At 49.7% G+C, this 12,076-nt stretch overlaps 1 protein-coding gene across 1 annotated transcript; it reads left to right on the top strand.

Moving 5' to 3' along the window:
- The first annotated feature begins 723 nt into the window (after positions 1-723).
- Positions 724-4,465, top strand: C19H16orf54 (chromosome 19 C16orf54 homolog). The gene is made up of 3 exons (XM_012764360.3): positions 724-886; positions 1,504-3,853; positions 4,208-4,465. Exon 2 carries the CDS (start codon positions 1,504-1,506, stop codon positions 2,215-2,217), a length of 714 nt encoding a protein of 237 aa, XP_012619814.1. The 5' UTR covers positions 724-886; the 3' UTR covers positions 2,218-3,853; positions 4,208-4,465.
- Positions 4,466-12,076: the final 7,611 nt, after the last annotated feature.

Raw genomic sequence — 12,076 nt, 5'->3', positions numbered from 1 at the left:
GCTTGTAATCTCATCGAATTCTAATGCCATCAGGTTCTTGTGTATATCCTAAGGCTCAGAGTTCTGGAACTCTCCACCCCCACCTACTCCCTGCCGGGCCGCACCCTGTGTTCCTCCTGGCCCCTTCCTCAAAACCACCAGGACAGAGCAGTCTGAATCAGGCTGCCCTTGTGATCATCTTTTGTAAGACACTAACGTTTCGACATATTTTTGTAGCCTATCATATTAAATAGCTGTCATTTTGCAAAACAATATATTAACACCTATAAAGGGCTGTGTTGTGTGCCCGGCCAGACCAGGTATATATCCATGCTCCCCGCCTCCAACCCACTGTCACATGCTCACACAGACATACGTGGATTGTCTGACTTTGGGCATGTCACCTCCCTTCCTTGAGCTTACTTTTGTCATCTATCGATGTGTGAGTCAAACTAGACAATCTCTGATAGGCTCCTGGACCCCAGACCCTGAGAACACTCCAGCTCACTCTGCCCCAGGCTCCTTCAACCCAACTGAAGGACCAGGAGAGAGGAACAGAGATGGCAGATGTTTGGGGTCTTGGAAACATTAGCCCTGGGGCCTGGGCCCTGGCTGTGGGGTGAGACTGAGGGCCACAGAGTCACAGCCCCTTCCGGCCCGCCTTACCCCAGGAAACGCCTCCTCACCGCAGTGACCACATCCCCTTTGTTGCCTGGAAAACAAATGCAGGGGGCAGAGGAGTTGGGGTGCAGTTGCCCAGCAACAGGTGGAGCCCTCCCTTCCGCCCTAGTGGAGGCCAGGCCTCTCTGCGCCTTTCAGCTGCCCGCCCTGCGCCCTCCTGCGCCCTCCGGCCTGCGGTGCTGCGAGAGCAGCTCTGGGAGGAAGAGGAGCCCAGGACTGACCCCAGGTGAGGTGATGGGTGCAGGAGGCCACTGTAGGTGGGAGTCTGGGGACAGAGGGAGATAGAGGGGCTAGAGACCAGGCCATGCTGGAGAGCTGGGGACAGGTGCAGAGGTGGTGCCCGAGATGTGGCCAGCAGCAGATCTGGAGAGCCTAGGAGAGCAAGATCAAGTTCCAGGAGAGTGGTGGGGGCAAAGGAGCCTCCAGGGGCCAGCGAGGGGGCGGCAGGGGGCACACAGGAGGGAGGAGGATGGAGGGGAGCGTCTCATTGTCTCACTACCACTTCCTCTCCTGGCTGAGCAAGACCTCCCAGCCTGGACAGAAGCCCTCAGGGCCCTTAACTTCTTGTCTGAGGCACCCTGGGGTCTGGGAGGGAATGGCTCTGGAAAGGGCTGGAGAGCCAGGCAGGGTAGGCTCTGCGGTTCTCTGGCCACACCTGGCAGCTCTTGCCCTTCCTGAGTCCGCTTTGGTCCTGGGTCACCTTTGCTCCTGTCCCCCAAGCCTGATACAGAGTCCCGCTAGCCTTTGGCTCTCATGCGTGCTCTTGGTCACTTGCCGCCTCCTTCCCTCCCTCTCCATCCCCTCTCCCTCACTGGCCTCCTCTCCCTGCCCTGTGTCTGCCAGATGCCTCCGACCCCGGAGCAGCCAGTTGGGCACGTGGAGGGCCCCCCAGCGTCGGAAGCGGCCCCCTGGCCCCCGCTACCCTGCGGGCCCTGCGTCCCCATCATGCTGGGCCTGGCCTCGCTGGCCGCGTTCTTCGTGGTGACCACGGCCGTGCTGGCGGAGCGCCTGTTCCGCCGCGCGCTCCGCCCGGACCCCGGCCGCGGCGCGCCCACGCTGGTCTGGCGGCCCGGAGGGGAGCTGTGGATCGAGCCCATGGGCACCCCGCGGGAGCGCTCCGAGGACTGGTACAGCGCCGCCGTGCCCCTGCTGACCGACCGGGCCCTGGACCCTCCCACCCCCGGTGGCACTCTGGAGGCCCGAGCCACCGCCCCGCCAGCCCCCTCTGCCCCACACTCCGCTCCCAGCTCCCCGGGTCCCCAGACCCCTCCCAGCTCCCTGGGCCCCCAGACCCCTCCAGAGGTCCCAGCCCGCAGCACCTTCTGGGGGCCCCAGCCCTGGGAGGGGAGGCCCCCCGCCGTGGGCCTGGCAAGCTGGGCGGAGCCCGAGCAGAGGCCGGAGCAGAGGCTGGAGCCCAGCGTGCAGTTTGGGAGCCCTCCGCCCCGGAGGCTACGGCCTGGGAGCCCTGAGCCCGACTGGGGCCTCCAGCCTCGGGTCACCCTGGAGCAGATCTCAGCTTTCTGGAGGCGTGAAGGCCGCACCAGCGTGGGGTTCTGAATCCCCAGGCCCTGGAAGACTGGCCTCCCAGAGACTCCTGAGGAAGGGCCTGCCGCAGAGCAACTGTGAGACCCATGGCTCCAGCATCTGGGCCTATGCTGAGGCTGCCCCAGGGAAGATGGCCCTCTTTTAAGTCTGGGTTTCGATTCCCCTGGGTGCCAGCTGAGCCGCGGGCAGGCTGAGTGTGCACAGAGCCCCACTGCAGGGCGCTCAGCGCTGCCTCTGCTCAGCTGCCGGCTGCGGCAGACAACTGGAGGCTGGGCTGACTTTGGGCCAGAAGCCTCCAAGATCGCATCCGGATTAAGAACTGAAGGTACCAGACAAGCAGGAAACAGCATCAACCCAGCCACTTCCGCCTTCCTACAGTGTTTACCTAAGACGCCAAGGTCAGTCTTGCAAATGCCTTGGTGCAGTGATGGCAAGTGTCAGTCTGTGTTAGCAGGAGATGGCAGGACTTCAGCTTCCCAGAGCCACAGATCTTATCCCTCCTCAGCCACTCACTCGTCCACCCTCAGGTCCTCCAGGAAAATACACAAAGAGAAGACAACCAGGCAGAAGAGCGTTTTATTACAAAAGAACTGTGGTTTTGACACCCAAGTGGCAACCAGGAACTTGCTGAGCCAAGCTGGAGCAGCCCTCTCTTGCCTGGACTTGGGACCTAGGGTCAGAGAAGACCCATGGGCTCCTCTGCACATCCTCTTCTTAATGGGGTAAAAAATCCAAACTCTATAAAGTAATTTTAAAGAGATTTACTCTGACCCAAATTTGAGGACCATGACCCGGAGCCACACCCAAGAAGCCTTGAGCAAGTGGACCTGCTGTGGTTGGGTTACAGTTTGGTTTTATACATTTCAGGGAGACGGGTTACATGTAAAGTCATAAATCAATACATGGGAGGCATACATTGGTTTGGCCCAAAAAGGTGGGCCATCTCGAAGTGGGTTTGTCTTGCATAGCCCTCGGCCTGTTAATGGGTTCCAAATGGCGTCTCCAGGAAGGGAGGGGGCATGATGAGGCAGGCGTGTCTGACCTCCCTCTTCCTGGCAGGCAATTTAGTTTTAGGATATTCCTTTGGCCAAGAGGGGGTCCATTCAGTCAGCTGGTGGGGGGTGAGCCTTAAAATTTTATTTTAGTTCACACTCTATAGCTGCACACGTATCAGCCCTCCCAGTCTTACCACTCCATGGCTAGGAAAGCCGGGGCCAAGGAGACCTGAGTTTTTTCCAGTGTGGAAAGGAGCATTGTCCCAGAGCAAGGCAGCTCCCACAGTGCAGCCTCCAGCCATCTTCCCTCCCAGCTTGCTGGAGTGGTCCAGAGGGACAGATTTGCCACAAGACAGATTTACTTATAGGGCTGGGAGCTGGTGGCTCATGCCTATAATCCCAGCAGTCTGGGAGGCTGAGGTGGGAGGATTGCATGACGCCAAGAGTTCAAGACCAGCCTAGGCAACATAGTGAGACCCTGTCTCTACAAAAAATTTAAAAATTAGCTAGGTGTGGTGGCACATGCCTGTAGTCCTAACTACGTGGGAGGCTGAAGTGAGGGATCTCTTGGGCCCAGGAGTCCAAGGTTATAGTGAGCTATGATTGTACCATTGCACTCCAGCCTGGGCAACAGAGAAAGACTTATTTAAAATGCTCCACCCTAAGGCCGGGCGTGGTGGCTCACGCCTGTAATCCTAGCTCTCTGGGAGGCCGAGGCGGGCGGATTGCTGGAGGTCAGGAGTTCAAAACCAGCCTGAGCAAGAGCGAGACCCCGTCTCTACTATAAATAGAAATAAATTAATTGGCCAAATAATATATATAGAAAAAATTAGCCGGGCATGGTGGCGCATGCCTGTAGTCCCAGCCACTTGGGAGGCTGAGGCAGAAGGATTGCTTGAGCCCAGGAGTTTGAGGTTGCTGTGAGCTAGGCTGACACCACGGCACTCACTCTAGCCTGGGCAACAAAGAGAGACTCTGTCTCAAAAAAAAAAAAAAAAAAAAAAAAGGCTCCACCCTATAGAAATGGAGCCCCAAATGCCTTTAGCCCTATTTCCAGTCTGTACCAGCTGACCTCCCCTTTAGGAGAGGAGCCAGGGGTGGGGAAAGCCAATGGAGTTTCCATTTCCTAGGGGTCTGATTGCCCAAATTTAAGCCATAAATATTAGGATTTTTGCTCTATCAGTTTACCACCTGTACTATAATTTACTTTAAATTTTTCTTTAGATTGGTTCACTATTCACTTAATAAACATATTTTAAAAGGAATGTTTGTAATACTTCTGTAAAGGGAAAACCAGTATCACTTGCCATAAATAGAAGGTAGAATATGAAAATAAATACAATGCAAACAAAACTGCTAAGTTTTAAGTATTGTTCCCTGCCAGAGGCATTGACTCAACACTGCTTTTTGTTAAAAGAAAAGGGGATGGATGGGTGGATGAGCAATTCAGAAAAGTGTTAGACATTCTAGCACCAAACTGAGACCTTCCCCTGGAAGTGCTGGGGAAGAGAGAACCCTGCACAAGGGCGGTGATCCTGTGTTGTTTACTGCTGGCCAGGAACCCCTCAAGTTCACCCACACACACACAGGGAAACCTCTGCTCTTCCTGCTTAGGAGGGCTGAGGAGCACTTGGAGCCTCCCGTCCAATCCCTTGGCTGCTAGAAGTTGAAGGAGCTGCCAGGAATGAGAAGCCCCCAGCCAGAGGGATCAAGAACCCAGCCCAGCCTCTCCCCACAGGTGTACTCATCCAGCCCAAGTCCTGAGCACCTTCTCTGAGCCGGGCGCTGGGTAGGGGACCTGGTCCTGCCCTCAAGGAGCTCACAGTCTCTCTAGTGGCAGGCACTGGGGCATGGAGGCAGGCATGAGATAAGACGCGGACACAAAACTGATAGCAGATAGAGATCAATACGCCCGGCCCATCTGTGTCACTCAGGAGCTGGGTAGTTATGTCACTTCTCATTGTCACCATCAGCTGCCAGGATGGGGTTGTGGGGACTCACAATGAGTGAGCAGTCCACCAGGGAAACAAGAGAGATGCAGGTGAATGCTTCCATGCCAAGTGCTCAGGAGAGGCAGTACAGTATGGAAGGGACACTAGGGGACAAGGCCTCTGGCTCTCCATCTGGCTCTGTCACCCACTCACTTGGAGACTTCAGAAAAGTGATTTTTGTGTTACTGGGCCTCATGTTCTTTTCTCTGTGCAACAAGAGAACTAAAATTTGAATAAGATGCTCTGTTGGGACTTTTTTCGCTTTTGACATTTGAGGACCCTATACGGTGAAAGACGGATGGATGGATGGATGGATGGATGGATGGATGGATGGATGGATTTCCCTCCGCCCTCGGAAGGTTCACTGAAAAATCAACTTAAAGCAGATTAATAAGAGAAAATCTTACTTATTTTAACATGCATGCTATTTATTTTAACATACTGTTTTATGAGCCCCATCAATGGGTGGATGGATGGATGGGAGAATGGGATGGATGTGTGGATGAGTGAATGGGTAGATAAATAAATTTGTGGATATATGGATGGATGCCTGTGAGCTTCCTGAGGCAGAGTTCAGCTTGCTATCCCAGAGTCATCTTTATATTTCTAGACCCAGACCATGGTTTAAAACATAGTAAGAACCCAATGAAAAGGAAACACATGAGCCAGTGGATGGATTAATAGATGCATTAGCTTTATACTTTCTTCTTTCTCCTTATTTTAAACCTTTCCCTCTCATTTTTTTTTTTTTTTTTTTTTTTTTTTTTTTTGAGACAGAGTCTCACTTTATTGCCCAGGCTAGAGTGAGTGCCATGGCGTCAGCCTGGCTCACAGCAACCTCAATCTCCTGGGCTCAGCGATCCTACTGCCTCAGCCTCCCAAGTAGCTGGGACTACAGGCATGCGCCACCATGCCCGGCTAATTTTTTGTATATATATTTTTAGTTGGTCAATTAATTTCTTTCTATTTTTGGTAGAGACGAGGTCTCGCTCAGGCTGGTTTCGAACTCCTGACCTTGAGCGATCCGCCCGCCTCGGCCTCCCAGAGTGCTAGGATTACAGGCGTGAGCCACTGCGCCCGGCCTCCCTCTCATTCTTAACACCACCTTATTCCTTTCTCATGCCTTCATCTATTATAGGCATTTAAAATATACTTGCTGTATGGTCTTTTGCCCAGTAATTCTATCTTCTGGAGTTCCAGGGTGGGAGCTAATCCTATTGTATATTGTGTCTGCTCACTTTCATTCATGACAGATTTTTTGCTCATATGTTTTGTAATTGTGGGCTGTGAACTCAGGTCCAAGGGCCTTGTCGGTGGGAATCCACATGACCAGGTTTGCAGGTGTCTCTCTCTAGAGAGCTTTTGTGTCTGCTCTGCCAAGAGTACTTGAGGAGTATTACCAACCCTGGGTCACGTTATTCGTTAATTTTATTTGGGCTCCATGGACCATGCGGAAGGTATAAATTGGAACCCCAAATCTAAGTGAGGGTAAGCCTTTGGTTATGAATTCTCAAGGGAGATCTTTTATTGTCACCCAGATCTCAGGGTGAGACAGACAAGGTCCCTCTATGCTCCCTGGGCCGAGGGCAGATTTTTTTTTTAGTCCATTCTTTTACTGTAGCTGTCACCTTGTGAGGGTACAAGCTCTCTATTAGGGTCTCAGTTTTTAACTCTCCAGGCAAGGCCTCCTCTCTAATCTCCAGGTGGGTATAAGACCCGAGCCCCTTCGCTGCCAAGATCCACGCGACCAGCAGCTCACCCAGCTCTGGTGTTTGACTTCCTCTTCACGCCTCGCAGGGACCCCTTGCTTTCCTGTGGCCCAGCTGTGCTTGCAAAGGACGTTTGCTTGATGGGATGCAGCACTTGTAGGTGCCTCATTGTGGGGATGTGCTTGTCAGGTTAGTCCATCCACAATATCACAAAAACACCCAGGCTACTTCTTCATATAAACAAGTTCAAATCTCTCCCACCCAGCAATCCCCTGCCTTTTTGGCACCAGGGTCCAGTTTCATGGAAGACAATTTTTCCATGGAGCGGGCGGGGGACGGGAGGGGTTCCAGGATGATTCAAGCGAATTACATTTATTGTGCACTTTATTTATACTATTATTACATTGTAATATATAATGAAATAGGCTGGGCGCAGTGGCTCACCCCTGTAATCCTAGCACTCTGGGAGGCCAAGGATGGGCAGATCATTTGAACTTAGGAGTTCGAGACCAGCCTGAGATAGAGCAAGACCCTGTCTCTACTAAAAAATAGAAATTAATTGGCCAACTAAAATATAGAAAAAATATTAGCCAGGCATGGTGGCACATGCCTATAGTCCCAGCTACATGGGAGGCTGAGGCAAGAGGATCACTTGAGCCCAAGAGTTTGAGGTTGCTGTGAGTGAGGCTGATGCCACAGCACTCTAGCCTGGGCAACAGAGTAAGACTCTGTCTCAAAAAAAAAAAAAAAAAAAAAGACTGTTGTCTCAGAGTGTTCCTTCCAAAGTTTTAAACTAGTTTTAATTTGGAAAGAGAACATTCTGTGATAGATAGTGATAAAAAATTCAAAAATCAGGCCGGGAGCTGTGGCTCACGCCTGTAATCCTAGCTCTTGGGAGGCCGAGGCGGGCGGATTGCTCAAGGTCAGGAGTTCGAAACCAGCCTGAGCAAGAGCGAGACCCCGTCTCTACTATAAATAGAAAGAAATTAATTGGCCAACTGATATATATATAAAAAATTAGCCGGGCATGGTGGCACATGCCTGTAGTCCCAGCTACCCGGGAGGCTGAGGCAGAAGGATCACTCGAGCCCAGGAGTTTGAGGTTGCTGTGAGCTAGGCTGACGCCACGGCACTCACTCTAGCCTGGGCAACAAAGCGAGACTCTGTCTCAAAAAAAAAAAAAAAAAATTCAAAAATCAAAATAATAAAAGACTTATTTTATGGGAAAACTTGCATTCACATTGTAGAGTTTATATTAACTCTAACAGGACTTATAAGACCATTCGTTAGCTGGTTTCAGAGGTCAGACATTAGTACATATTTCCAGAAGATAGAAAATGGATGTGATCATATTGGCAGAGAAACCAGAGCCAAAGAACACTGGCCCAGAACCCAGCCAGGAGAAGGTGAGGCTCTGAACAGGAGGTGCTGGGCATGAAGAGACCAGTAGGAAGAGGGAGAGAAAATGAAATGATTAATTAAAGGATAATCTCAGAACCACTCCACAGCCATCCCTGGGTACAGTCAGTATTTGCCGCCAGGTTAAAACCAGCAAAAACAAAACAAAAAACAAAAACAAGGATCATTAATTTACATGCATAAAGTGGACAAGCAGGTGACACAGGTGAGTGACATGGACCAGGGGATGGAGGTGGGCCTGCCTATAGGGGGCAGCTGCCACTCAGCTCAACCATGTCCATCCTTCTGATTTTCTAGGAGAAGCTAGAAATCTGGATTTTTAGGTGAAATCAACCAAAATGTTGATAACTTACAAATAGACGTATGTCTATCTACCTATAAAAGCCAAACGAAATGAGTCTGGGCCACATGTGGCTCATGAACCATCAACTGGAGGTCTCTTCTAAACAAAAATGAACAATCCACCTGGGAAGTTTCCCAAAGTGGGTGTGAACGGACCTTAGCTGGCCTTTGGTGGTGAGAGGTGGGGCTTGCTCGAAGATGGCCTTAAATCAAGGTTTCCCTTACCTTCTCGCTATTGACCTGTTGGGACAGGTAATTCTTCATTGTGGGGGCTTTCCTGTACATCATAGAATATTTAGCAGCATCTGTGGCCTCTACCCACTAGGTGTCAGTAGAATTCCCCTAGTTATGACAACCAAAAATGTCTGCAGACATTCCCATATGTCCCCTGGGTGGGGAGAACGGAATAAGAATGAAACATTTTAACCAATTAACACACCTGCCTACAGAGCTTGTGACCCATTCAAGGATAGACCTACTAGGAAACCGACTCACTCAACTGCCACGGAAAACCACGTGGGCCTCTTAATTTCAGCGGCATCATAAAGGATTAAGATGAACAGACAGATCAGGTGCGGTGGCTCAGGCCTGTAATCCCAGCACTTTGGGGAACTGAGGTGGGAAGATCGCTTGAGGTCAGGAGTTTTAGACCAGCCTGAGTAAGGTCAAGACCCATGTCTCTACTGAAAAAATAGAAAAATTAGCCAGGTGTGGTGGCAAGTGCCTGTATTCCCAGCTACTCAGTGGGCTGAGGCAGGAGGATCACTTGATCCCAGAAGTTTGACTAGGCTGTGAGCTAGGCTGATGCCACTGCACTCTAGCCAGGGCAACAGAGCAAGACTCTGTCTTGAAAAAAACAAAAAATAAAAAAACAAAAGGAAACTATAAAAGGAAATTAAGAGATGGAGGATCAATTCATTAAATATTTGCCTAATAGGCCGGGCGTGGTGGCTCATGCCTGTAATCCTAGCACTCTGGGAGGCCGAGGTGGGCAGATAGCTCAAGGTCCAGAGTTCGAAATCAGCCTGAGCAAGAGCAAGACCCCGTCTCTACTATAAATAGAAAGAAATTAATTGGTCAACTAAAAATATATAGAAAAAATTAGCCAGGCATGGAGGCGCATGCCTGTGGTCTCAGCTACTAGGGAGGCTGAGGCAGGAGGATCGCTTGAGCCCAGGAGTTTGAGGTTGCTGTGAGCTAGGCTGATGCCACGGCACTCTAGCCCGGGCAATAGACTGAGACTCTGTCTCAAAAAAAAAAAAAAAAAAAAATATATATATATATATATATATTTGCCTAATAGAAGTTCCAGAAAGACAGAACAGAGACAATGGAGGGGAGGAAATAATCAAACAAGATACTATTCGATTAAGAAAACATTTCAAAAAGAAAACAGATCTGTGCAAGTGGTCCTCACCTCCGCTGCACGTTGGAATCACTTGAGGAGCTTTCATACCACTGGTGCTGAGACTCCAGCTTCTGGCCAAGGTGGAGTGACAGGGGCCGGATTCACCCTCCTGCCTGAAGCAACCACCACCGTCGCCACAACCAAAACAACCCAAATACATGGAACAACAGTGTTCAAAACACTGGACATCAAGCGCTGACAGCCTACAATGAAAGCAATAAAACCCCAGGATTGTCCAACTTGCTACTTCAAGAGAGTTTCCAAACTGTGGGGCAGGGACGGGGGCATGAGGGACTTCCTGAGATGAGGAAATGGAGCATGGAGTCCAAGGAAACTGCAGCAGCTAGAGCTTAGAGGGCAGAACACCCCAGAAGGGGGAACTGCGCAGAGAACCTCAGAGAACTCCGAGCATTCAGCAAAGAGCGGCCGGCACGTGTGTGAGAGGAACCTATTCAAGGCCAGGGAAGGAACCACCTGAAAGCATTAGAGGGCACAGTGCCCAGGACTCACGCAAGGCCAGCGCCAGGGCCTTTTCCCAGCAGCCAGACTGGAAAACTCATACTTCACAAGGCATTGGAGCGAGGACTCAGGGGGGTTTTGCCTCAGTAATGGGGAATAATCAGCCCTGGACTGAGCCCTGCTCTGGCCCTGCCTGACAAATCAAACAGATTACACAAATACCGGTGCTTGGCAGGGTAAAATTTACACTCTCTGGCAATCAAAGATCACTCCAGGCATAATGAAACAATTAACAGGGTAAAGAGACAACCTACAGACTGGGAGAAAAGATGTGCAAACCATACATTTGATAAGGTGTTAATATCCAAAATACATAAAGAACTCAAAAAACTCAAGAGTAAAACAACAAATAATCCTACTGAAAATGGGCAGAGGACCCCTTGATTCAATTATACATATTCAATTATACTGTATACCTATATCATGTTACCGTATACCCTTAATTATGTATAATGTAATTTGTAAACAAATATTTTAAATTGGGACATGAAGATGAACTTCAATGCCAAAAAAAAATACCCAAAAGATATGATTGGGGCCGGGCACAGTGGCTCATGCCTATAATCCTAGCACTCTGGGAGGTCAAGGTGGGAGGATCGCTTGAGCTCAGGAGTTCCAGACCAGCCTGAGCAACAGTGAGACCCTGTCTCTAATAAAAATAGAAAAATTAGCGGGGCATGGTGGCACATGCCTGTAGTCCCAGCTACTTGGGAGGCTGAGGCAGGAGGATCGCTTGAGCCCAGGAGCTTGAGGTTGCTGTGAGCTAGGCTGACACCACGGCACTCTAGTCCGGGCAACAGAGTGAGACTCTGTCTAAATAAATAAATAAAAACACTTGGGAGGCTGAGGTAAGATGGCTTGAGCCCAGGAGGTCAAGGTTGCAGTGAGCTATGATCATGCTACTGTACGCCAGCCTGGGTGCCAGAGAAAGACCCTGTCTCTAAATAACAATAATATGTTATTATAATTATTATATATTATTATTATTATAACAATGTATTGTAAGGTTTGTAACAAATATAAAAGTCAAATGCATGACAATAATAGCATAAAGCCTGGGAGGGGAGAAATGAAAGTATACCATTATAAAGTTTTTATACTATATATCATGTGGTATAATATCCCTCAAAGGTAGACTGAGATAAGTTAAAGATGAATACTATAAACCCTAAAGCAACAATTAACAAAACAAAGCAGAGTTATAGCTAATGAGCCAAAAAAAGAAGAAAAACAAAAACAAAAACAAAAGCTGTATTTCCAAAAGAAGGCAGAAAAAGAGGGGGAAAAGATATAAAGAACAGATGGGGGGGCCGGGGAGGAATGTGGTTGGCGGTCCCTCCACCACCTCTGCCACTGGCTCCTCAGAAGAAATAAATTAATTTCATTAAAAAAAAAAAAAAAAAGAACAAATGGGGGGGGGGATGGCAAAAATGCTAGAGGCAAATCTAACCATACCAGTAATCACATTACATGTACATGCTCTAGGCC

This window comes from Microcebus murinus, chromosome 19 (assembly GCF_040939455.1).
Source record: "Microcebus murinus isolate Inina chromosome 19, M.murinus_Inina_mat1.0, whole genome shotgun sequence".
Classification (NCBI taxonomy): domain Eukaryota; kingdom Metazoa; phylum Chordata; class Mammalia; order Primates; family Cheirogaleidae; genus Microcebus; species Microcebus murinus.
The sequence above is the reverse complement of the archived record's forward strand: the minus strand, read 5'-3'. Positions and strand labels throughout refer to the sequence as shown.